The 26,072-nt window shown below is 42.1% G+C and overlaps 2 protein-coding genes across 4 annotated transcripts in view; both read right to left on the reverse strand.

Annotated features, from left to right (window-relative positions):
• Positions 1-9,899, reverse strand: part of TBC1D20 (TBC1 domain family, member 20) — a 19,676-nt gene extending 9,777 nt beyond the window's left edge. Inside the window, exons 1-2 of the mRNA XM_012637703.1 lie at positions 9,682-9,899; positions 530-715 (exon numbers count right to left, since the gene is read on the reverse strand). Of these exons, the coding sequence (XP_012493157.1) occupies positions 530-715; positions 9,682-9,751 (256 nt within the window). The 5' untranslated portion in view covers positions 9,752-9,899. The remainder of the gene's footprint in view (positions 1-529; positions 716-9,681) is intronic.
• Positions 9,900-22,117: 12,218 nt separating this feature from the next.
• Positions 22,118-26,072, reverse strand: part of CSNK2A1 (casein kinase 2, alpha 1 polypeptide) — a 51,861-nt gene continuing 47,906 nt past the window's right edge. For 2 of the 3 annotated variants that reach the window (XM_012637663.1, XM_012637664.1), the window contains exon 14: positions 23,681-25,060. In XM_012637663.1, coding sequence (XP_012493117.1) covers positions 24,945-25,060 — 116 coding nt within the window. In that variant the 3' untranslated portion in view covers positions 23,681-24,944. Of the gene's footprint in view, positions 25,061-26,072 lie in introns of all 3 variants that reach the window. The other variant, XM_012637662.1, reaches the window with a different exon arrangement.

Genomic DNA, 26,072 nt, shown 5'->3' on the forward strand with positions numbered 1-26,072 from the left:
TTTTTTAGAGACAGTGTGTTGCTATGCTGCCCATGCTGGCCTCAAACTCCTGGGCTTGAGTGATCCTCCCACCTAAGCATCCCAAATAGCTGGGACTGCAGGTACAAACCACCACACCCAGCTTCTTCTTGTTTTTTTAAGGGCCATAAAGGTATTCTCCCTCCCCATAGTCCAGTGTTCCTCAAAACGTAGTTCATCTGCACCAGAATCAGCTGGGATGCTTATTAAAATGTAGATTCCTACATCCCACCTCCAACCAAGTGAGTCTAGACTAGAATATGAATTTTTAATAATCTCTCCTATCTAGCCAATATTTTAATTCCTAATAAAAGCTCATTCCATTTTTGAAAAAAATTCTACTTATCAGTTTTGGCCTTATTTTCAGAGTGGGCCCGAGCGTTTCCTAAAATGCTTTAGATTTACTCATCCACTCTTGGTTTGAAACGAGCATAAAAGTCAAAGATCCTGAAATTCTTTTCTCCCTGTCTCTTAGGTAAGGTCTCCCCCAACCCCACCCTCACTCCATTACCTGATATAGGAGGTGGCTCACTGGTGTTGACATTGAGGAGCTCGGGCCACACTTTCCTTCTGATCTCATCAGTCAGGAGTCCTCCTTCACTGATAGCCATGCGTCTAAGGGCAGCCACGTCAGTAGGATCACTGTTCAGAGCTTGGTGTATCTCTGCCACTTTCTTTTTCCTTTTGGCATTAAAGTCTGTAACAAAATGTAGGGGGAAGCATTAAGCACACATTCAGTGCATGTATATTTTCTGCTTAGAGCTCATTCCCCTTTTTGGTTTGAGGTACAGGTAAGTATCTCCTTTCAGAAAGCCAGCTCTGAGATCACCTGCTGGCATAAAGTCCACAGCCAGATGCACTAGCATCAGGCCCAGTCCACTGAACCTCATGGGGGATAGGGGTGGAGAACTAATTATAAAATAGATTTAAAATAGCCTATTTTTAAACAAGATAATCTCCTTCTACAGGTCTAAACCAAAGATCACAGGCACAGACCAGGAACAATATGTTTTTGTTTGTTTCTTAAAAAGCCAGTCAAATTTAACAGTGGGGGGTTGTATACCAACTTTAGTGACACTAATGTTAATAAGTTCTGATAACCCACTACCATCGGACCAGCCACCCTATGTTGTTTTTTTTTTAAAAAAACAAATGATGTAGTGAAAAAAGGGGCATGTTAAAATCAGACAGACCCTCGTTCACATCCTGGCTCTGCCGCTTATCTATTCTACAACCTTGGGCAGATTACTTCACCTTTCTGGGCCTCTGGATTGACATCCTCTTGTCAGGATAGTTACCACAGTGCACAGTAGATATTTACTGAAAACGAAATCTCTCAGACAGCCTAGATTTTTAAAATCAACCTACAAGATATTTGATTAGCACATAATGTGCAAAGCACTAAGGAGTTTTGTGTGTAGTATCGGCCTCTCTTACCAGCCACACTGAAAACCAAGTACCCTTTGATGCTCTTTTTTTTTTTTTAACTCCCCCTTGGCCCAGCTGAGATGACATTCTGCTTTTGAAAATATCTCTATGTTATTCTGATGTTTCTGATATACTATTATAAGTGACAAGCAAGGAATTAAATCATAATAAATGCTCAGTAAATTCAGGCATATCTAGCAGTTAGTGTCAACATTTTCTTAAAAGAATGCCTATTCATTTTTAATACCCAAACTTCACAGAGCATATGTATCTCTTACTGTAACACTTTTTTGCTGCTGTTTATATAGGAAAAATGTACATGTATATCACCAAAATTTAACACTACACTGAAAACAAAACCACGCAGAAAAGTCTCCAGTTACATGCTAACGCAACTGGTAAAATGTCAGAATAACATAGAGATATTTTCAAAAGCAGAGTGTCATCTCAGCTAGGCCAAGGGGGAGTTAAAAAAAAAAAAGAGTGTCAAAGGGTACTTGGTTTTCAGTGTGGCTGGTAAGAGAGGCCGATACTGCACACAAAAGCACTGTTTCTTAACAACCATATTAATTACTGGTGATCAGGAAGTAATGTTTTAAGCATCTTTCATCTTTATGGGATAGTCTGTTATTCACATGCATTTTATTGTGCTTAAATTACTTTTTAGGGCTGGTCTGAGAGCAGTGGTGTTTATAACTGATGGATCAAACCAGTTACAGATTTCTTTTTTCCTTCTCCACTCCCATTGCTTCACTTGATTAGCCTTAAAAAAAAATTAAAAATAAATTACTTTTTTAGGAAATTGGTTGGGAGCTTGTGGTTGACATCTATCATATTATAATCTTTCTATTTAAAATAATGGAGTAACAGGCTCTTAGCGCTTTCATGCAGAATATCTACTTTCAGGAATGGCTTGCTGAAGTTAAATGGATGATGCCTGTATTTAGATTCTTTCTGGTTGCCTGAACCACTCTGAAAATAAGCCAAAAACACAAGAAAAGTTAAACAAGACAACACAAAATGTCACAAGGCAGTACACTATATATAATTGCCAAAAAAAGGTGTGCAGACAATAAAGGCCAAGAGCTCAAAGAGACCGCGCAGGTCAAGGTCAGCCTAGTCTGAGAAGTGCACCTTAGAAAGGAAGGGGAGCAAAACTGTATGGAATCGACACCAGCAAGCTCTGTGGGGAAAAAGAAAAGCCTGCTCCCTCCACTCTGCTGGAAGCTGGACAGGGCGAGGCCCCTGTAGAGTAGTGCACAGTATTCTAGCTTTCTTCCTCTTTTCTCTGTATATTGGGCTCTGAGAGTACACTATGTATCTCTATGTGAATATGGAGTTAGCATTTACCAACATATATCTGTCTACTCTTTCTTGTTTAAAAAACAAACAAACAAAAAGCCAAACTATTTATTTATTTATTTGCCCTAGATGTGCTAAGAGGAAGGAAAAAAAAAACTTTAAAAATGGGGTTATAGAAGGTGAGCAAAGGGTGGGCTTGAGATGTGTGGGTGGGTTAAGTGGCTATTTTGACAACATGTCTTCTTTGGCATGTTTGTTTTTGATGTTCAACAGACATCCTTGCAGTTTAAGATGACATTTTTAAAATAATTCTCTAATGATGACTTGAGCCCCACCACTTGATGGGAGAATCAGCAGAACCTGTTGGATCTTATTTAGAATTGAATTCTCTGTTGTCTTTTTGTTACAGGGAAAGGAAAGATGATGCTCAGCTTTAACTTTTAAAAGTGTACCAGGCCGGGCGTGGTGGCTCACGCCTGTAATCCTAGCTCTCTGGGAGGCCGAGGCGGGCGGATTGTTTTGAGTTCAGGAGTTCGAAACCAGCCTGAGCAAGAGCGAGACCCCGTCTCTACTAAAAATAGAAAGAAATTAATTGGACAACTAAAAATATATAGAAAAAATAGCTGGGCATGGTGGCACATGCCTGTAGTCCCAGCTACTCGGGAGGCTGAAGCAGGAGGATCGCTTGAGCCCAGGAGTTTGAGGTTGCTGTGAGCGAGGATGACACCACGGCACTCTAGCCTGGGCAACACAGTGAGACTCTCTCAAAAAAAAAAAAAAAAAAAGTGTACCAGTTATTTTGTTACAATAAAATTAAATGTGCACACACATACACACACAAAGAAGGGAAAGTATAGAATGGAAGAAAGGCTGGGAAATAGCAACATATGGTCCTTTCATTTGACAGTAAATAAACTTATTAAAAAATATTTATGTAGTATATACTGGGTGCAAGGCAGTGAAGTTAATGTAAAGTGGAAGATAATACCAGAGGTAGGTTAGGCTTTAGAGGGTCTCACATCAGACGACATATATTAGGTTTTAGAAGGGACACAAAGAAGCTTTCCTCAGCAATGTTCTATCCTGAGACAACAGTCTACAAACTGTTTCCATGACAAAGCTGCACATTATTAACACAAGTGAAAGTTGGTACTAATAGCCCTGGTGACCTGCCTATGAGAGCTGTGACATATAAACCATATGAACACAGGCACCAACGGCTTTGGAGTAACATGCAATTGGAGGTGCAGACAGGAAAATAATACAAGTGACTTTTCACCCAGGTAAACCTGTCCTCCTGGCTAGACTGTTGTTGTTTTCCCTGGTAAGCTAGTAGGGTGACCCTTTGTTCTCGTTTGTCTAAGATCTTCCTGGTTTACAGGTTTACACCTATAGTCCTCGCGTAATTGTTCTAGCAAACCCTTCTTCCTACTCCTTGCATTCTCAAAAATGTCCCAGTTTGGATGACAAATTAAATGATTACTCTATGTAGAGATCATGAAAAATCAAGCTTCCAATTCCCTCTGTCAGCACAGCACCTAAGTAGTCAAATGTTTATTAGGTGTGTCAAGCTCTTGGCTCAGGTCTGTCCTTCCATCCATCCACCTGCCCATTTGCCATCCATCATTCATTCGTTGGTCCATCAATTTAATGAGTGGCTACTTGTACCAAACACTGTTCTGGGATAAAAAACTGAGTAACTCCTAGCCCTTGAGGGGCTCACAGTAGGGAGGGACACAATTATTACTTTATAATCAAATCATGAAGGATTATGAAAATCCAGAGGAAAGAATGAGGCCAGGCACAGTGGCTCACACTTGTAATCCCAGCACTCTGGGGGCCGAGGCGGGAGGATTGTTTGAGGTCAGGAGTTCGAGACCAGCCTGAGCAAGAGTGTCACCCCATCTCTACCAAAATTATTATAGAAAAAATTAGCTGCGTGTTGTGGCACATGCCTGTAGACCTCGCTATTCAGGTGGCTGAGGCAGGAGGATCATCTGAACCCAGGAGTTTGAGGATGCAGTAAGCTATGACACTACTGCACTCTACCCGGGGTGACAGAGTGAAACTCTGTCTCAAAAACAAAAACAAAAAAAAACAAGAATGACAACTTCTAAAGCAGTCAGGAAAGCCTTTACCAAGAATATATTCTGGTACCCCTTCTTAAAGAAAACTTTGCAGAGGGAAGTCTGTGTTGAAGGGAAAGTGTTTCAGGCAGAGAAAACAGTATGTGTAAAGAGCTCGTCACATGAAAGAAATGCCATGTCTAGGAAACACAGAGTTCTGCGAAGCTGGAGTGTCAGGTAAAGGACTGCAGTAAATGAGGCTAGTAAAAAGAGTCTGGGCTGGGTTCACCCTGCAAAGGAGTCTGGGTTTTATCCTGCATTCAACAGGAAGACAGGGAGGGATTTTCCTTTAGGCTTAGGGTCATCCTTTGGAAAACGGGTTTTTATGTTTTCAAGGAGTGGTCACAGATGTGCAGGAAAGAAAAGACTTTTTATATAACATAGGCTGAGGCAAAATATGAGCAGGAATTGAATTAATTTAAACACAGGAAAAAAACTAACAGATATTTAAATTTTTTTTTTTTAGATAGCATCTCACTCTGTTGCCCAGGCTAGAGAACAGTGGTGTCATAGCTCACTGCAACCTCAAACTCCTGGGCTCAAGTGATCCTCCTGGCTCAGCCTCCCAAGTAGTTGGGACTACAGGTGTACGCCACCATGCCCAGCTAATTTTTTAAATTTTTTGTAGAGACAGGGTCTTCCTAAGTTGTCCAGGCTGGTCTCAAACTCCTGGCCTCAAGGGATCCTCCCACCTCGGCCTCCCAAAGTGCTGGGATTACAGGTGTGAGCCACCCCATCTGGCCAATTTTTTCCCTTTTAACTTGGGAATACTCTTGCATTTTTCACACATCACAAATTAAGAGCACTTAAATAGCAATACTGAATACTGCTTGAGGGAAGCCAACATTCAGAAATCTTTTTAACCTATTTGCTAAGAGTATGGAAAGCTTTCCTCAATTTGTTTAAACATACATACACCCTACCCCTCTTTCCAAGTAATTCAGCAATCTGGGGGAAAGGAAAACCGCTGCTTGTATGTATCTTTTTTTTTCCCCGAGACAGAGTCTCACTCTGTTGCCCGGGCTAGAGAGCCCTGGTGTCAGCCTACCTCACAGTAACCTCAAACTCCTGGGCTCAAGCGATCCTCCTGCCTCAGCCTCCCGAGTATGCTGGGACTACAGGCATGCACCACCATGTCTGGCTAATTTTTTCTATATATTTTTAGTTGTCCAGCTAATTTCTTTTCTATTTTTTTTTAGCAGAGATGGGATCTCGCTCTTGTTCAGGCTGGTCTTGAACTCTTGAGCTCAAACGCCTCGGCCTCCTGGAGTGCTAGGTGCTTGTATGTATCTGGAGAAAAAGAACACTGTCTGTAACCAGCTGGATTACCATGAGGTTTTAGCAAATATTCGCCAGAATGTTAATTAATTCTGAACTCAAACTATACCTCCAATACTTATTTCTCTTATGACTCTTTTCCAATTCTATTTTAATCCTGCATTTCAAAATTTACTATCTTCTCATTTTTGGCACTCTGTGGGAACTCAATAAATATGTGCAGAATAGAATAAGTGATTTAGTTTAGTTATTGTTCCTCTGGATAAACTGGCCTATAGTAAATGGCATTGTTTTTCCCATACTACTGTTAAGACTATGATCATGGTAGAACTCTAAATAGACCTACAGACTGTTTGGCTTGTTTCTAAAGCTACTAGTGCTTCCCAGAGTAGAAAGCTGCTCCAATGTGGATTTTAGCTGCTATCTGTTCGGGCCCCAATACCACCTCCCTCAACCCCATATTCTAGTGATTAAATGTTAGTGGCAGATGAGGAAGGCCATCCCTACAAATACTTTATTGTGCCTAATGTAGGCTCTCATTGTGACATAAAAAGGGAAGAGAAAATGGAAAACTAGAGACGTATAAATAAGTAAGCTAGAGACGTATAAATTACAGAGTGAGAAGGTCAACTGTTAGACTTACACAGTGAGGGAGAAAAGGTTAGCGGAGTCTTCACTGAACAACTAATTCACACACATCCTATCTATCTCAGAAAGAGAAAAATCACAGAGCTATTCTTGGGATGTTCAAGAAAAGATTAAAATGAATGCTATCTATTTTATTTCGAGATAAATTTTACATACAGATTTTAGAGTGGGACACACATTTCTGGACTTGAGAATGCTATATCTGGGCTTGGAATAAAAGCCCACATTTCATCTAGAGGTAGCATGTATGTCATTCTAATCTCTCTTTTTTCCTCCAATTTCTTTATTGCCCCATTTATGTAAGAGGTGTACTGTACATTCCAAAGCTGATACCTTCCAAATTCCTTTATAGTAGATGTCTTGGCTATCATAACTATGATGGAATGAAATGACTGTCCTACAGCTGGCTGCAAAAAAAGCCTGCTATAAATAAATCCCTGATGGCTAAAAAGTAATTCATTCAGCAAAGGAAAAAGAAATGAGACAAGCATTACTTTTGCCTACTCTCCATTAAAATGCTTGTTTTTATTTATTTACTTTTAAAGATGGTAAGGCAGACTTTATTTGAGGGGTGCCATGGTAATAGGTACACCCACTACAATAGGATCTTGGGGAGAGAGATTGGGCTTAACTCCCTAAAATGCTTATTTTAATAAGGGGACACTTTATCTGAACTAATACTTTAGATAAAAATGGCTGAGCCCATTATTATCTTAAATCTCTCCCAACTCTGGCTACAGAACCCGGGTAAAGATTTCTCCCTCCTCAGAGTAATGGGTATGTCCAAAAGCACATGGCTTGGGGAACTTAATATATAAGGAAAGGACATGACTAAAGATGACCACTACCTATGCTTCCTCTAAAAGTTTTTCCATATCACCAAAATAAATATTAGTAACTTGGATCAGGTTAGGTAATCTACACACTCATATAATGGAAACTTATGTGAGAATACAAAATTCCATACTGATTATTTAGTTTAAGCTTGCAGACCATGAAAACTTCCTAGTCTTTAAACAGAAGTTAAACTCAAATTAAGCAATGTTAGCCTTACTCAAAACAATGGAAAAGCCAGTCAGAGAAAGAGAGACATCCCCCCACACCACCTCTGAACTCCTGATATTGGTATTGGAAATTAACTTAAAAATTTAACCTTGAACTTCATGTCTGTACCAGAGAAAGACAGTGGGAGAGGAAAACCTTAGCTTAGTCTGGGTAAGAATCCTATTAAAATGAAACAGGCGTTTTGGGTACGACAAGAGGCCCGTCTGCCGTTATGTGGCGAATGTATCCTGCTCTTACTCTATAATCCTATCTTTTCCTCCTAAATAAACCTCACTTCATGCTTAAAAAAAAAAAAGTAGCCTCTATTTTTGGAGGTCCTAATTAGTAGTTTCTACAAAACAGTACCTAAATTAGCAGAGATTCATTAACTACCTGAAATATAAAGATAAGCAGGTATCCAGAAAGAATGCTTTACCTCATCAACACAGAAAAATAGTCTAGAGAGTAAACCAATCTGACCACAAACTCTACATAGGAGGGCTTCTAGTATTAACAAGTGCCAACAATTCTCTGATATGAATAACAACAAAATAAAAACAGAAAATCTCTTCTCTAAATTCTTCCCATTCATCCAGGGAAGTAAAATGAAGGGAACTGGAGGGGGTAAAGTCTTGCATCCTAGACATAGCTGCAACATGTCACAAAACCCATCCCGCTTAAGACACTATTATGCCATGATGAGGACAGATGTCACACAAACACCAGCAAAGGGTTACAATGCCAAAGGGCCCAGAGAAGTAGTATGTGGAGTGAGCTCCACTTCCATCCAGTATCAGAACAAGAAAAAAGAGGGGGAAACAGAAAATGAGCCCAGAGAAACAAGACAGGGATACCAGGAGCTTCATTTAAATATGTGGATTGAATAACGTGGTTGCTTCTGTCATGGGTGGTTAGTTCTGTTATGGGCACCACCCATCAGAGGACCGGAAAGGAGGAAAACTTGGTCTTCCTCAAAGGAAAAAAGATTATTTCACTTGGTTCAGGGTAAACATTCATAATTTTAACTGTCATGTATTCACTGTATGAAAAACATGTTCAAGAACATAATATGCAACGAAATCTTAATTTCATAGAAATTACTGTTTAGACTGAAACAATATAGAGAAAATCGCTTTTTAGGCAATTAAATAACATTAAAAATATGTGGCAGAGGATCGAAACAGAAAGAGATTATTGGTGGCCAGGAGCTGTGGAGACCGGCGAATGGGGAAACGTTTCTTTATGGAATTAGACAGTGGCGATGGCTGCACAACTTTGTGAATGTACTAAGAACCACTGAACTGTACACTTTAAAAGGGTGAATTTCTTGGTAACTAAAAGAAATAGGTGGACACAGACACCGCGTAAATCAAGACGGCGACACATGAATGAACTTTGGGAGACCTGCCTTATAATGAGAGGCAGCACCAGGAGCCTGAGGACGTGACCCGACAGCTTCAGACCGGGGGGCGAGGCCTGGCCTCGGTCCTCAGGGAGTCCCAGTTCTCCTCCCCATATGTAAGGAGGCCCAGGCCGGAGCGCAGAGCTCCCGCCCCGTCCTTCCCTCTGGGGACGCGCTTCTGCCTCCAGGGTTCCTGTCTGCTCAGCATCCGCCCGATCCCCCAGTTCCAGGCCCTCTCCTCCTTCAGCCGTGACCCCGGCCCTTGAGACTCTTCCCCTCCCGCCGTCCCGAGCCCGGCCCGTGGCCCGGGCCCCCCAGCCCGCGGCCCCCACCAGCGCCGCCCCCACCGTGGGCGCGCTCCCCGACAGTTGTCCCCTGGCACTCGGGCCGTCCGCGCAGGCCGCTCGGCGGCGCCCCGGCCGGCGGCTTCCGTACCTGCCTTCTCGGCGCCGCCGTCCCAGCGGCTGGAAGTAGGGCCATCGCCCTGCGCACTCCGAAGGGCCATGCCCCGGGGGCCCAGGCCTCAGCCTGAGCCCCGGCTGGTGGCGGAGCCGCGAGAAGACGCGGCTGTGGCCGCGGGACGCAGCGCCCGCTTCGCCGGGACAGACTCGGCTCCGTCGGGCCGCGGCGCGCAGGCGCGTAGGCAGCCCCGCCCCGCGCCACCACGTGATCCTCCCGTACGCCGGGCGGGCGGCGGCTATCACTGCCGCCCGGGAAAGAGCACTGGGGACCCGCTGGAGAGTGTTTCATCCGCGCTGGAGAGCGTGGCGCTCTCGAGCCAGCGAGCTGAAGACCAGATTGTGTCTTTTTTTTTTTGCTTGCATCATCTGTAAAATGGTACTGATGATAACAAAAGTACTGAACTCACAAGGTAATTGAGAAAGTGCTTAGAACATTACCAACCATATAGTACATACTTCGCAATTATGAGCTATTATTTTTGCTTACCAAGGACTTCATTTCCTGTCTCATCTCGCCACTCGAACTCCTGTCATCATACTTGGCTACTTCATAGTTTAGTACGAACATCGCATACAGCTCCACAGGTTGTGCACTGCACAACGCCGGGGGGCGGGCACCATTCAAGTAGAAGATTATGTGAACAGTGTCCCCTTTGAGTTGTACAAAACAGTAACCACTCATCCACTATAGCACTCCGGCTTACAGGTGTTTCATCTCCTCGTCTCTGATGACATTCCTTTCTTTCCAGTACCAGCGTTACATCGTGATACTGTCGTGGCCTCCCAAATCTCCAACATTAGGCCCCCAGGCTGACGTTCCCATGATCTCCCTTGCTCCATGACCCCCACTTCCCCCTACTTCCCTGGCTCCTACAGCCCATGGAACCCATTACTACTGGCCTCTTCTGGTTTCATGTCCATCCTGTCTAATCCAGGTTCCAGGGTCCACCATTACATTGTAAATTTTTCAAAGGTCCTTCATGGAATTTTCATGAGCAGAAAAGATTACTCTGAAGCTAACTCTATTTCTAAAATTAATATTCAATTTATTAAAATTAGAAATCTCAAAACTTAGTTCTTCCTTAATTTCAACTGACAAATGTACAATTCTATTCATAAATCTAGTAAATTATAACAATCACTTCCTTGGTCCCATTAATAAACTTAGTTAATTAAAATTCTTTTTACATTTGAAACTGGATTTATAAATTTAATAATTTTCCTTTTTTTTTGTTTGTTTTCCTTATCTCCATTCAGAGGGACATTTTTCTTTTTCAGGTATTGCAATTTTCTGTCTAACAAAGCCTTTCAAGTCCTTTTGTAATTCTTGTAACTGTAATAAATTTACAACTACGTTCGGTTCTTTGGATTGTGTCTATACAAACTTAAGATTTCAACTTAAAATCACAAGTTTAAATCTATTATTCAAACACACATTTGTGACTAGGTATGGTGGCTCCCACCTGTAAACCCAGCATTTTGGGAGGCTGAGGCAGGAGAATCCCTTGAGGCCAGGAGTTTGAGACCAGCTTGAGCAACATAGCCAGACCTCATTTCTGTGGAAAATTTGAAAATTAACTGGGCATTGTGGCACGCACCTGTAGTCTCAGCTATTGAGGCAGGAGGATCACTTGAGTCCAGGAATTCGATGTTGTAGGGAGCTATGATTGTGCCAATGTACTCTAGCCTGTCTCAAAAAGCAAAACAAAACAAAAACACATTTGTAATTATTAATAGTACCACAAGAATAGTCTGTTAGAATTCTCAAAATTATCTTAAACATTGTAAGAATTTAAAGTATGACATTTACATAGAATCCTTAATGCGATATTATTAACACTGGGAGCTTGAAAACATTTGTAGTCTTTATTCTAAACCATCATTAAGGTTAAAAGATGTTTAGTGCCCACTGAAGAAAAAGTTAAGTCATCCTGATTTAGGAGTAACCTGCTCAAGCAATTTGAGGTATTAATTCCTTTTCATTTTTCTGTGCTGGTCATCCAGCCAGCTGGATTCTTGCTTTTCGTAGTGATAGGACAGTGACCACCCTCTTCCCCACCACAGCAACTCTAGAACTAAACAGTTGTGTAGTCACTGTGAAGCCTGGTCTAGCTCTCACCCTCTGTAAAACAAGGAATTGGATGGCTCTCAGGGAAAAGGGAGAGATGCTCAAGCTATTGTCAAGTGCTCAAGGTGAAGAATGAAGTGTCCCTTGGAGACACCCAGTTCTTGTTCTGCAGTGGTACCCCATCTTCTGGGCAGCATATTGCCTAACTATACTTCATCACCATGAAGCTGTAAGTGATAGCATGAGCAGGCAAACTAATCATTTTGCCTCATAATTCCCCATTCCCTTCTTGAAAGGAGCTTTAGGTATCAGGCAAGAATTTTTAAAAAGCCTTCCTGGACCAGCCTGTGTCAGGCTATGATTTGAGCAATTGATGGTGCTTTGTAGGTGAGCCTGTAGGTGAGCCAGAGCCTGTCAGACTGGACTGCCACAGGGCCCAGGACATGAGGAAGTACAAACATTTCGGAAGACCTCAAATCACAAACGTGGAGTACTGAACCCATTTGTTTACTCAACAAATATTGTCCTTAACCTAGATCAGATCTGTGCTGGGATCCAACATAATGAAGTTTCATTCTCTGCTCTCCAGGACAGCTCAGGCTGATAAGGGAGAGACTCTTCAATTTATAAGGGGTGACAAGGTCTAGGAAAGGGAGAAGCAGCTTAGACAGTTGTGGAAGCCCAAAGAGGGGCACACACCACATAATGGGGCAGGAGAGGGTGAAGAGGAAAAGTTTCCTGGGTAGGTAACACCTAAGCTTATATAGAGAGATGGTTACAGTAAGTCAGTCAGTCAGGTAGGGATCAGGGTATGCAGGTGGCAGGGCAGGTAGTTAAGACATGTCGGTGGCAGGGCCAGCGATAGGAGGATGTGGTCAAGGGACGAGTGTTGGGACCAATAAAAACGAGAAAAGAAACCACAACAGCAAGAACTTGAAGTTAGGGACTTTTCCCAACCAGAGCATGCACAAAAGGTACGAGTTTATGATCAAAGGTAACCTTTCCCTCATTAACATAGTAAAACTCACATCCCCTAGCGACATGACAGTTCCGGAGACAGCCATACAAGGACAGAAAATGGGAGGGTACATGATTCTGGGAATCTCCACCCACTTCCCCCAAAAGACATGAATATTCCACACTCAGCTTAACGTATTATTAGGGATTAGCATAAAGGACAGACCCTAACCCTGACCTTGAGAGAGTGCTATACTTTCTATACTCTGTCTTTAAACTCAGGGTTGTCTCCACACACGGGGACAGACCTGTTCCTTTCTCTGGAATTTACTTTCATTCTGCAATAAAAGCAGCTAGTGTGGAAGTGCTTCTGTCATCACTCCATCCCACTGGCCCTGCTTGTGATTCTTCCGAGCAAGGAGCCAAAGAACCAGGACACCTCTCCCTAACCACACCTGGCAAGTCAACAGTGAAGGGAAGAGCATTCTAGGCTAAAAAAACAGCACAGGTCCTGGTGTGGAGTTAAGAGAAAGCAAAGCATAGATTAGAAACTAGAAGTGGTTTAATGTTACTACAGCACAGTGTGAAAGAGAAAGTGAGCTTTGGCACCAGGTGAGGGCAGAGAAGTGTGCAGGGGCAGGTCAGGCAGGACCTCATAAGCCAAATTCAAATTTGGACTGGATGAAGCCAGCAGGGTAGAATTACAGTATTTTAGCATCAAATAGGGTCTTTGAGGTCATCTGCATTAATCCTCACTCCCAATGTAAGAATCAGCTCCATTTATCCATACAACAAATGCTTACAGAGCACTAAAGCTGTGCCAGGCTTTGAGCTGGGACACGGAGTGACAGATGTTAAGTTGCTCAATTTTTAATTGGGAAGACAGACAAGTAATCACACAATTGTAAAGCCAGGTAAAAAGATGTGACAACCTAGAAGTCTAGGAGAACATGGAAAATCCCAGAAACCAAAAGAGATTCACAGGGAGACCAGCTAGGTCTCTGTGGTAGGCAGAATTCCAAGATGGTCCCCAAGACTCCCACTCATGGTATGCACTGTACACGCCTGTGTACAGTGTTGACAGTACTTCCCCCTTAAGTGCGTAGAGTACTTCTGAATATTGAGAGGATTTCACCCTTGTGATTGGGTTACATTATATGGCAAAGATGAAGAGATCTTACAGATATAATGAAGGCCCCTCATCAGTTGTCTTTGAAGTAATCAAAAGGGAGATTGGCCTGGATGGGCCTGATCACGTTGAGTCCTTTAAAAGAGGGTCAAAGCCTATCCCGAAGGAGAAATTCAAAGCAGCACAGATGCTCTCCTGTTGGCTGTTCAGCAGCCACATGGCAGAGCATGGCGGGGAGCCTCTAGGAGCACATGGCTTCAGTCCTATTCCACAGGGAACTGAATTTGGCCACAGTGAGTGAGCTTGGAAGAGGACCTCAAGCCTCAGTTGAAATCACAGCCCTGGCTAACACCTGGATTTCAGCGTGGTAAGACCTTGAGCAAAGGACTCAGCTAACCCACACTTGGACACCTGACCCACAGAAACAGAGATAATTTGTGTCATTTTAAGGTGCTAAATTTGTGATATTTTGTTACATAGCAAGTTACTGTAAATCTCACCCCAAACAAGCTCCCACAAAAAGAGGATTTATTGGTTCACACAACTGAGAAGTTCTCACTCTTCTGCATCCCCTCTCTCCATTGCTCAGATCCCTACATTCTATCTACATATTGAATGTATTCTCCAACAGGCCTTGGGGTCATAGCATGACTCTGGTAGCTGGAGATTTCATACTTTCTAGTCTTACCCTGTGAAATAGAGCAATTGCCACTGTCTCAGCATTTCCAAGCAAAGTTACCTGCCTAGGCCTGAACCAGTCACTGTGGCCAGGGGAATGCCATGTGCTCAGTGGCTAGGCCTGAGTTTCATGCTCCCCCACTGAACATGGGCTGAGAGTGGGAAAGATGTGGAAGAGATTAATTTTAGTGATTGACCTAGGATTTACAATACACATATGACCTGCAAACCTAAAATATGTATCTGTTCCTTTACAGAAAAAGTTTGCTGACCCACTACTTTAAACTTGTTATTTTTAAGGTAATTAAAAAAAAATTGTTATTTTACTTTTATTCATTCCATCTCTAGTGCTCTTGATTTCATTGTGTTACTGTCTCAGAACTCCTGGATATTGGTGTTTTTTTCCCCCCTTCACCCTCTTCCCCTTGTTTCAGTTTGGGTAACTCTTGTTGATCTATGGTCAAGTTCACTCATTCTTTTCTTGGCTGTGATGCACCCATTGAAGGTATTCTTCATCTCCGTTAGTGTTTCCTATTTTGAGCACTTCCATCTGATTCTCTTAGTTTCCATTTCGCTGCTGAGATTACACTTTTGATCTTGCATCTTGTCTACTTCTTCTGTGAGACCCTTTACCATATTAGCTATTTTAAATTCTGTCATCAGATAGCTCTGAAATCTGTCATACTTGAGTCTGGTTCTGAAGATCGCTTTGTCTCTTGGGCATGTGATTTATGTTTAGGTTTTGGTGAACATTGGACACCTCATGTAGGACAGAAAAGGCCAAGGGAAAGGGTTCTATGGGTGGAAATGGGCACACCTTTCCTTCTGTTAGGCCTTTAGGTGTGGGAGTTTGAGTTAATCTAGCTAAGAGTTGGGCCAGTTGAAGTTTATTGTTGCTATGGTTACCCCCAATGCACAAAAGCTTCAAATTCATCTAATGATACCCTGGACTTAAGAGTGCAGGCTGATTTGCCAGAGGGGTTTTCCTCTCTCAACGTGTGCTCCCCCCTCAGCTTTAGATCTTCCCTTTGTGCTGTGCCTCAGACAGGGTCTTCTTTTCATGCTCTTGTCCCTCTCTTAGCACTATTATTCTTTTTACTGAAAACTCATTAGCTTACCATTGGTAGGTGGGAAGGAGGGCATTCTATTGTTCTAAGTCTCAGTCTTTGCCAGGCTCTTTGTGCCTCTGGTCTTGGGGGTGTGGCCTCCCCAGTGCTCTTCTTACTCCCCTAGCTGGAGTTCTGGGCCCAGCTGCTGCTATTCCTGCTGCTACCCAGGGGTAGTTTTGTTTTGTTCCTATTTTATTCCCCCAGATACAAGGAAGTTTCACCAGTGCTACAGGGTGACAGTGTTTAGTACCTTTCCCTCCATAAATTAAGGCTTTTGGTTTAGTAGAGGACGTAGGGCAGAAGGGTCTGGGTGGAATACTGTGATCCTCTCACAGTAGCTGCTATTTTCTTCTTCTAGATCTTTACTACAAGAGATACTTTATTAAAACTTTCTTGGGTTGGGTACGGTGGTTCAACCTGTAATTCTAGCACTTTGGGAGGCCAAGGTGGGAGACTCTCTTGAGGCAAGGAGTTCAAGAACAGCCTGAGCGACATGGTGAGACCACATCTGTACAAAAAATAAAAAAAAATTAGCCAGGTGTGGTGGTGGCAAGCACCTGTAGTCCCAGCCACTTAGGAGGCTGAAGCAAAAGGATCACTTGAGTTCAGGAGTTTGAAGTTACAGTGAGCTATGATGATGCAGCTGTGTTCTAGCCTGGGAAACAGAGTAAGACTCTGTCTCTCAGATTAAAAAAAAAGAAGAAAAAACTTTGTCTAATCTTTTGTGTGCTCCCAGTAGGGTTTGTGGCAAAAAATCCTGAAGAGTTAAGACCACTGCAATTTCTGCGGCCCACTTTCTCACCAGTGTTTGCTTGTGTTTACACAAGATAACCAGTGCTCATGCCTTCTCTTCCATTTCGTGCCTGTCTCTTGCCCCTCAAATTGGGGCTCTGTCAACAAAAAGGAAGGGAGGAATGAATGACGGGCAACAACATTGTCTACAATCAAGTCTTTGAAAGGCTTTTAAGCAAGGGACTTAGATGAGCTTTGAGTTTTTGAAGGAATTCTCTGGTTGTTGGTGCAGGATGAATCAGGAATCGAGAGAGAGGAATAAGACCAATTATCTGCTGTGATAATCCAGGCAAGAGAGGCTGGTGGCCTAGATGAGGGATTTGACAATTAGAAAGGGAGGAAGTGGATACGTTCAAGATAAATATCCATTTATTAAAATTTAGTTTACTTTTTAACCAGAGCAATACATAAATATGATTGTAAAAATAAATAGTGCAACAATAATAAAAGATCTCTAAATAACATGTATATAGTACTCCTGGTTGATTTTTCAATTTTAGGCATTATTTACTTCCCATTATAAGAGATGAGGGCTTTGAGCTCTTAAATCACTTGTCCTATTACCAACACTACCACATATGTCCACACTTCCCATCACTCATCCTTTCATTATAATTACACTGTAATCTAGATTAGATTGACATTCAATGTTTCCATTATGCCTATGTAAATTCTAATTACAGCTGAGCCAGTAGTATGATACTTAGGTTTTCCTTCTTTTCAAAACTTCTCCTCTCCCCCTGGAGTTAATAATTATTTTTTTGGTTTGTTTTAGTCTGCTTAGTTTTCCTTGTATTTTTTTAAACTTTTAAACATTTGAACTCTAAAAAATATACTGAGAAGTGCCCCAAACATCAGTGTACAGTTTAACAAATAATTATAGAGAAAATACACATGTGACGATAAACCAGATAAGCAGAACATTGCTAGTCCCCAGAAGCTGCGTGCAGTGGGATTTTGTGTTGTTTCTGGCCATGTAGCCTCAAAGCCTGATTCTTGATTTCGGTTGCTTGAAAACAAGAATTCTCCCTGATTAACTCATCTATAACTTACAGATAATAAAAAAGGGTAAAATTACCCACAATTCTTACTCCTCAGCAATAACCAGTTAAGAGCTTGTGTAATGTTTTTCACGCGTATATACACACAGATGTAATATATGGGGCCTTCCACTCTTACTGAGATATAGTATGGCTGACTGCATTATTGTTGGTTTTGATTCTTCATTCCCCTGTAATAAAACTATACATACATACCTTTTGCCATATAACTTCATAAAGTTCTCAGAATGTGGGGAGTACATTCTGCCTGCCCCACTGATGTCGGGTTTGGCTATGTGACTTGCTTTGGCCAATGGGATAATAGGTCCTGTGACACAAGCAGAGGCTTGAAATGTGCTTGTGTGATTTCATTTGGCCTTTTGTGTTTCAGTGATCCTCCATGGGAACAGTATGCCCTGGGCAGCTGCTGCAGTTTCATCATGGAATCTGGAAAGAACCACACTGAGCAAAGCTGAGTCCAATTCACATGGAGGTGCTTAGACTAACTGACCCTCAACCTGAAGAACCACTGCTTGGCTGAACAATCTAGATCAGCTAAACTACAGTTGACCTAGAAATCTGTGTGAGGATAAGACTAGAGAGAGTGAAAGCAAAAGCAAGAGAAAGAAAGAAAAAGTTTATTTGACTGGCTAAAAACCTGGACAGCGATTTCTGGCAGCATAGCTGTGCAAAAGCAGCCCAGGAAGCAGAACTGAGCCAGGACATAGGGTTCTGATCCCAAGTGTGGCAGATCAAACTTGCTAAGGCTGGGCCTCTCCGTAGCCAGCTCAGGTACCCCCTTCTCTGAGGACTTCCCTCACCATTCTCCCTTCTCCAGGTTCAGGGCTCCTTCCTAGTGAGTTTTTCTGTGACATCTTAACATCATTTCCTAGAGACTACACCGAATATTTTGTTTTCTTCCATTTTTTCCCCCTCTGGACACAGACTTTCAAGTGCTAGGGCATTGTTTCAGCTTCTACCTTAAAACATCCTGAGTCTGTCTCCTATCTACCTTGGAGCATTAAAACCCTAGCCCCTACCCTTCTGAGGCCCATCCATATCCAGGCCCGGTGACTTGGAGGCCGTTGTGATGTTAATACCCACTTACCTTCAGGATAAATTCTGTCTTCCTCTCTGCCGCCAGGAATTTGCATTTTTCTCTGAAATGATGTGCTTGAAAGTAAATTATGTTATTTTGGTCAGCACTCCCAGGTATTTGAAACAAGAGGTAGATATCTACATGAGTTAGCTCAGTCTACCATGGTTGATTGGAAATCTGCATTTTTCTTAGGTTTTTTTTTAAAAAATTATTCCACATACATAATTTTCTCATTTTTCTACTTAACGACAACATATATTTTCCCATGGGCTTGCATTTCATCTCTCAATCTCCAGTGTTTAGCACAGGGCCAGGCTCATGGACACCAAGTATTTGTTGAACTGAAGATTATCTTACATAGACATGAACTCTGTAAAGACCAGTCAGCATGGGTGGGTAAGGAACCTTGGATAAGTCCCCAGTGAGTGGGGAACACATGAGGTATACATGAGGTTGTAAAGAGCTGAGAGTATGTAGGCTTCTTCATAGGAAATTGACCATGGAGTTCCTGGAACTGTTCAACACACAGAAGCAAGGTCCTCCCTTTCCAGGTAAGACTACAAATGTTTACCAATACTGGAGACTCTGACTCACAGGGTGGGATCAGGAAGCCACTTAGCAGCTGCTACTTTTCTTCCCTTTTCTCATTAGAGGAGCCAAGAAAACTCTTGTCAAAGTAGGTGATGCAAGAGTGAGCTAATTCAGGCCGGACGCGGTGGCTCACGCCTGTAATCCTAGCTCTCTGGGAGGCCGAGGCGGGCGGATTGTTTGAGCTCAGGAGTTCGAAACCAGCCTGAGCAACAGCAAGACCCCGTCTCTACTAAAAATACAAAGAAATTAATTGGACAACTAAAAATATATAGAAAAAATTAGCCGGGCATGGTGGCACATGCCTGTAGTCCCAGCTACTCGGGCGGCTGAGGCAGGATTGCTTGAGTCCAGGAGTTTGAGGTTGCTGTGAGCTAGGCTGATGCCACGGCACTCACTCTAGCCCGGGCAAAAGAGTGAGACTCTGTCTCAAAAAAATTAGAAATACTCAATAACCTCAGGAACTGTCTCAAGAAATGCATCCGGTAAGCTTCCATCTGAAGGTACCTGGGAAAGGGCTTCTTACATTGAGGTTAATAAGAATTTCTAGTGATTATGGCCACAAGGATACAAATCCAGTTTGTAATTTGCTACACTGTAAAAATATCTGGCTTTCAATACAGAAATTTAAAAAATTGAAAGGAGATAGAGTGATAGAATTTCGGAGGGAAAGAGTGGAAGTGGGTAGGAACAACGCAATGCCGGCCTTCGTGCAAATTAGAAACTTGACTTGCATCCATTGAAAACCTGTCACTTTTTGAATGCTTAGATTTTTTTTCTTCTATTAATAGTAAAGACACTTTACTGCCATCTGCTGGAAAATTGTCAGAAATTTGTCAAATGCAAATATCTACAGCATCCCTGTAGATGTAGCATCTTTTTTCTGTACATAATCTGAAGAACTGTACAATTTGGAGTAGAAATCAACATTTGATCCAACTCTGATATCAAAGGAAAGGGCAAAAGGGGGCTTCATCTGCACTGGTAACAGAGATTTAACATAGGTAGTAGGTTCATGGGTATATAACAGCTTTCTTTATAACTTGGTACATGTCTAAAATGTTTTACAATAATAGTTTAAACCACTTGTTAAAACACACCTCCCCCCACAAATAAAAAAACTCAAAAAACTAGCATCTATTACAAGCCAGGTACAGTGCTAAGCATTTGCTTTGTGCTATTCCATTCGATCCTCTTTAAAGTGGATAATGGACCCACTTTAAAAAAAACAGTTTTTATGAGGATTGCGTAAGACATGCAAGGTCATCAGGGAGTTTATAGGCAAGTGGGGAGACAGACAATAGACAAACAAAATAATACAACAAAATTTCAGGTGTTGTCAGGCAAAAAGAATGGCAAGGGTAGTGATGGCAGTGGAGGAAACAGAAGAGGTGACTTTAGATGGATGGAGCAAGAGTTAGGACCAAGGTAAAGACCCATGTTTTGAGAAGGGAACTGAGGACTATCTTACTTCAAAGCCTTTTGGTTAACTTTCTCCTTTACCAGCAAATGGCCCTGGGAAGACAGCCTCTCTAGCACATATGTCATCTCTGATCAGCCACAGTCCCTAACGCTGGGCATAAGACAGGAGAAAATGACCAGCAGGGAGGTAGGCAAGGACTCATAATTAACAAACAACTACTCAAACCTCATTCTGATCTTTGGAGAGAATCTGCTGGTTGGACAAAACTAGATTTTTTCAAGAGATGCTTAAATGGTCAGTTCTAATTATAAATTCACTTCACAACAGGTGAAGCAAAGATTCCATTTAAAGACTGAGAGAAAATTAAAATTCCCAAATCTGTCAACCAATCTCCTATTTTCTCTACTACTTTAGGACTACAGTAATTAGCCATACCCTGAGGATCTACTTTAGAAAATATACTCCTTTCTCTGACAGTCCCTCTCCCTAACAATTTTATCCTCCTGTCTCATGTAAGTTGCACAGGCATTTCAAACACAAGATATTACACAATGGTTCCTTGTATCTATACCACACTTCTCAATCCCAACATATTGGTGCCATATAATAGTATGTAGTGAAAATTTATGGGAAACTAGAAATTTGGGATACTAGCATTTTCTCTGGTTTCAACCACTCCCTGTGGTTAAATGAGAATGAATAAATGGCAATTTAAGTTTACTTTTATAAGCTTTACTTATCTGGTGTTGGTAAGTAATTAAAACTGTTTTCCTTCTTTTACCAGCCTTTTTGATGGTTTCTATCAGTGTTGCCAAATGTGTTTCCACAAACTCACCAAGCATACCCTCAGTCCAGGCCTCAAGACTTTGCAAATTGCCTCGAGGGCTGGGGGTATTATCTAAGACTCACCTTCCACCAGGGCTTACTGCTATTCACTGAACACTGGTCTTTTCTGCTAAAACAAGTTGTTCCTATGTACCTTTTAAGTATCACTCAAACTTTCTAAATCAATGTCAGAGCTGAAAAAGACTTCAGAAGACACCTCACTCAGTTCCTACCTGCTTAAACACACACAGAGGTCCTGAGGAGAAAAAGAGCCTTTGCCAGAGATTGTATTGTGAATTACTGACAATGTCAGGACCAAGGACTAATCCTCCACACCAGCAGGCTAGGGGAATTTGGTTTATCAAGAGCCTAAGAGGTGCCAGACACTGGACATATCCTCTCATTCAATCCCAAAGAAGCAGTGGCCCCACTTTAAAGATGAAACTGATTTAGAAGGTATTTGCCTAGTAGCCAGCTGCACGAGAAGAGTAGGAATGAAATCAGTCTTTATTCAGCAACAACATGCTCCCTTCACTACCTTGATGTCAAAAACTCCCAGACTTCAGTGCTCCTCAACCAGTTCTAATCCATCCCACTTAACATCTCCATCAACCCAATATTAAATTCAAAACACGTGAAAACTAAGCCATCTATCACACACGGTGTCGGTTGGAGAAGCATATTGCTCAGGCTGCAGGGACATTTCATTTATTTAAATGTTTTTATTTTAAAAAAATTAAAGACCTTCATGGCACAACTTCTTCCCAGCACAGTTATGTTTTAGTTATACCAATTACAATACAGTTACAACCAATAAATCAAGGGGGTGGGGTAGGAACTTCTGACTTTGAACTTAAAAAAGAAAGGGGGGGGCACTTCAAACAAAGTTAAAAAATACTTTAAAAACTTTTCAGAGTAATTGCCAACACAACTGTTTTATATTGGCCATTCCATTTCCTGCTATCTAAGCAATGCAGACACAGGTAGTGCTGAGAAATAAAGTGTCCCAATACAAGGTATACAGATGAGGTAATTTACAACAACACAGAAGTTGTTACTCTGCAAACCCTTGCCCCCCACCCACCCAACTGGGTCTTCTGTTCTCTATCCATGCTTCTACAGTGACTCTTTAAGTAAGTAGCATTTTAAAATTTATTTTAAAAGGCTCTTGGGTGGCACTTTAGAGTCGTCTGCATTCACCTTCAATTTCTTGCAAGGTCTGATGGGTGTAAGGAGGTCCAGCTGTCTGCAACTCTCCACATCAGCCTCAGCTACACCTAGATTTCTGAGCTACAAGGGTAGGATATGAAGTCTTGATTTATAACTCTCCTCCCCACCTCAAAAGAAAGAATTCATTAGTCGTAAATGTCCTGTTCAAATCACAATCCAGTGCAAACATAATCACAAATTGCATCTCGGGCACATCTGGTGCTTTTAGCTTCTGCACAAATTCAACATGATAACCCTCACAGCATTCTAGGGCACGAAAAGGGTCAAGTACAATAAATATCCACTGCAAGTGGCCACAAGGAAGAAAATCACCCTGCTACAGTCAGAATGTTTTCCCTTCAGCTCTCCCTATGGTTGAGAAGTGTTACAAAAGGAGGCTTTAGCTTCCTCTAAAGTTTACCATTTTATGCACTAAAGCCACCACCTTGATAAAGTTACTAAAGCCAAGAAGGGTTACAAAGTTAGATAAATTCATTAAGTTCAACTCCCCAAACAATTATGTTTACCTATGATGCCCAGGTGAGAAAGGCTTATGAATCTATAAAGGTAGGAGATTGGGGAACAAAGATGTTAGGCTTTAAAATATGTTGGAAGAATTTTTCCTAGTCCCCACAAGCAGCTACTGTAATGAAATAACAGGAGAAAGTACAGAGCTGATGGTTTTGCTATTGTGCTTAAAAAACTAGGCTTCCTCAGTGAAGCACCTGATAAACTTAGGTGGTTGGATTACAGTGGAAAGTCCACTTTACACACACACAAACACACAAAAACTGGCGACTTTTTCCATCCCCAATCCCTGCACTGCTGAGACACAAAATGAGTTTTATGGCAAAGGATCCTTAATCCCCAGAGACGCTTTGGCTTGTGGTGCTTTTTTAAGGCCTCTCTGCCCTGCCCGGTACCATGGGTCGAACCAGGGGTGTATAAAAATGGGGGCCTTGGGAAGCCTCCACGGTACAGGGCTGCAGGCCCCTCAGATGTGAACATGAGACACCCACCCAGCGAGACCTTTACACAGGGAACTTAAATCTAACCTTGATAAATAAAACCAAACGTTTATTTACACCAAAGAATTCCAACACTGGATCTTTCACATATGAAGGACAAAGTATTATATATATACACACAGCAAGGGGTGGCAGGGCTGTAACAAGAGATATAATTTTCCCACAATTACAGGTCTACCATTTCAGTTTCACTGGAGATAGCGGCTCTGCTCCTACCTCTCAGATACATTTACAAGACTGAGGAGTAGGTCTTCTCACTGGATGGTATGTGAGGGAAGGGGAAGGTAGGAGGAAAAGAAGGTAGAAAACTTAAAATTGAAATCAATGTGGCCACATCTCCCATCAGCTTAGATTTGCTAGCATGAAATCTATATAGACAATGTTTGTTTCTTTTGTAAAAAGCAGTAAGTTATGCCCAGTAACTAACTGAATTCAAAGTGGCCAACTCAAAGACAACTGAAAAAGATTTTGCCTTCCCCCTCATACCAGCTATGGAGCACAGCATGTTGGGAGATGAAAGGGGAAAAGACCAAGGTAAGGAGCCTGGGAGAGAAGGTATCAAAATTTTAAACTAAACTAAAACTAAAATCATAAGTGAGTGGGTTTAGGGATAGGTTGGTAAGACATGATTCATACTGAACAGAAGGTTTTACGATCTGTCTGCATTTTGGGTAGATTTTCAACATCTCAATGTAACTAAGACGCGCTTCCACCAGAGTCACCAGGATAACCCCACTGAAGCACTTCTGTCAAATATTAGTGACTAGTACACTGCTCTGTAGATTGGATCCTCCCTTCCTTTCTTCCTGCCTCCTTCTTTCCCACCTCCCTTGAGAAGCTACATTTTTGTAATCTCTGGAGAAGAGCATGAGATACAAACCCCCCAAACTGTGGGATGCTGGAGGAGCAATGGTGAAAATGGGAAGAAATCTCCACCCAAACGCAGTAGCCAGGATTGAGGCTGGTTTATCTTTGTTCTTTAGTGATGAGGAACTAAATTTGGAAGGGGAGAAAAAATTTGTCCGTGAAATATTCCACCTGCAGGTAATTTTTCAGGGAATCCCCTGAGTTATGAAAAGTTCGAGTTAAAAAAAAAAAAAAGAAGAAAAGAAAAAAGAAAATCAGCCTATTATAATTTTTTTTTTATGACTGAACTACTATAAATCCACAAGCAACGGTTCAGACACGGTGCTTCTGAAGTGTTTCACCCCTCCCCGCCAGGCGCAAGCTGCATCAAGGAGAGGGGTGGACTCCCCCACCTCTACTCAGGCATCAGGAGATAGACGGGGCCGTTACTGCTGAGCACCAGCGGCAGCTGGAACAGGCATCCCAAGGGGGTTGGCAGAAGCAATCACTGGCGAGCCTGCCAGAGGTCCAAGGGGTGAAGGGGTTGGCACTGAAGAAATCCCTGAAAGAAAACAGCTGACAGTGAGCCAGAGATACCAACCATAGCAATCTTAGTCACCAGTTTTCCATAGCACTTATCACAAAAGTAACAGAATGATAATTCTTTTTTTATCAAAGGCTTCCTCTTAGCCAGATTGTTGTTGTTATTTATTTTTTTTGGAGACAGGGTCTCACTCTGTTGTCTGGGCTAGAGTGCAGTGGCATCATCATAGCTCACTGTAACCTCAAACTCCTGGACCCAAGTGGTCCTCCTGCCTCAGTCTCCCAAGTAGCTGGGACTACAGGTGCATACAACCATGCCCAGCTTATTTTTTCTTTTTCCTTTTTTCGAAGAGATGTGGTCTTGCTGGTCTCGAACTCCTGGCGCCAAGTGATCCTCCTGCGTTGGTCTTCCAAAATACTAGGATTACAGGTATAAGCCATTGCACCTGGCCTTGGCCAGATTTTTACACATTCTTCAAGTCTAATCCTTACAAATTCAAAGTTAAAATGGCAAGTCCTAATGCATTTAGGAGACAGGTAAAGAAACCTAGGTTTAAGCAGTTTGTCCAAGGCACATGACTAGTAAGTGGTGATTATGCTTGGATTCCAACCCAGGCCTATCTAGGGCAGAGCTGTCCAACATGGTGGCCACTAGCCGGCCATATGTGCCAACTGAGCACTTGAAGTATGACTAGTGCAACTGAGGAACTAAATTTTTAATTTTATTCAATTTTAATTAAATAGCTACATGTAGCTAGTCATTACCATAGTGAATAGCACAGGTCTGCAGTCAAAGCTCATTGCTCTTATATCATGCTGCCTTGATAGCTGGCACCTTTCAAAATTACTAAAAGTTAATAAGCCAGGTCTGGTGGTAGCTACTTAGGAGGTTGAGGTGGGAGGACTGCTTGAGCCCAGGAGTTCAAGGCTGCAGTAAGCTATGATGGTACCATCACACTCCAGCCTGTATGACAGAGACCCCATCTCTTCAAAAAAAAAAAAAAAAAAAAAGACAAAACAGAAACAAAAGC

The sequence above is a fragment of the Propithecus coquereli genome, unplaced genomic scaffold (genome assembly GCF_000956105.1).
Source record: "Propithecus coquereli isolate 6110/MARCELLA unplaced genomic scaffold, Pcoq_1.0 Scaffold122, whole genome shotgun sequence".
In the NCBI taxonomy this organism is placed as follows: domain Eukaryota; kingdom Metazoa; phylum Chordata; class Mammalia; order Primates; family Indriidae; genus Propithecus; species Propithecus coquereli.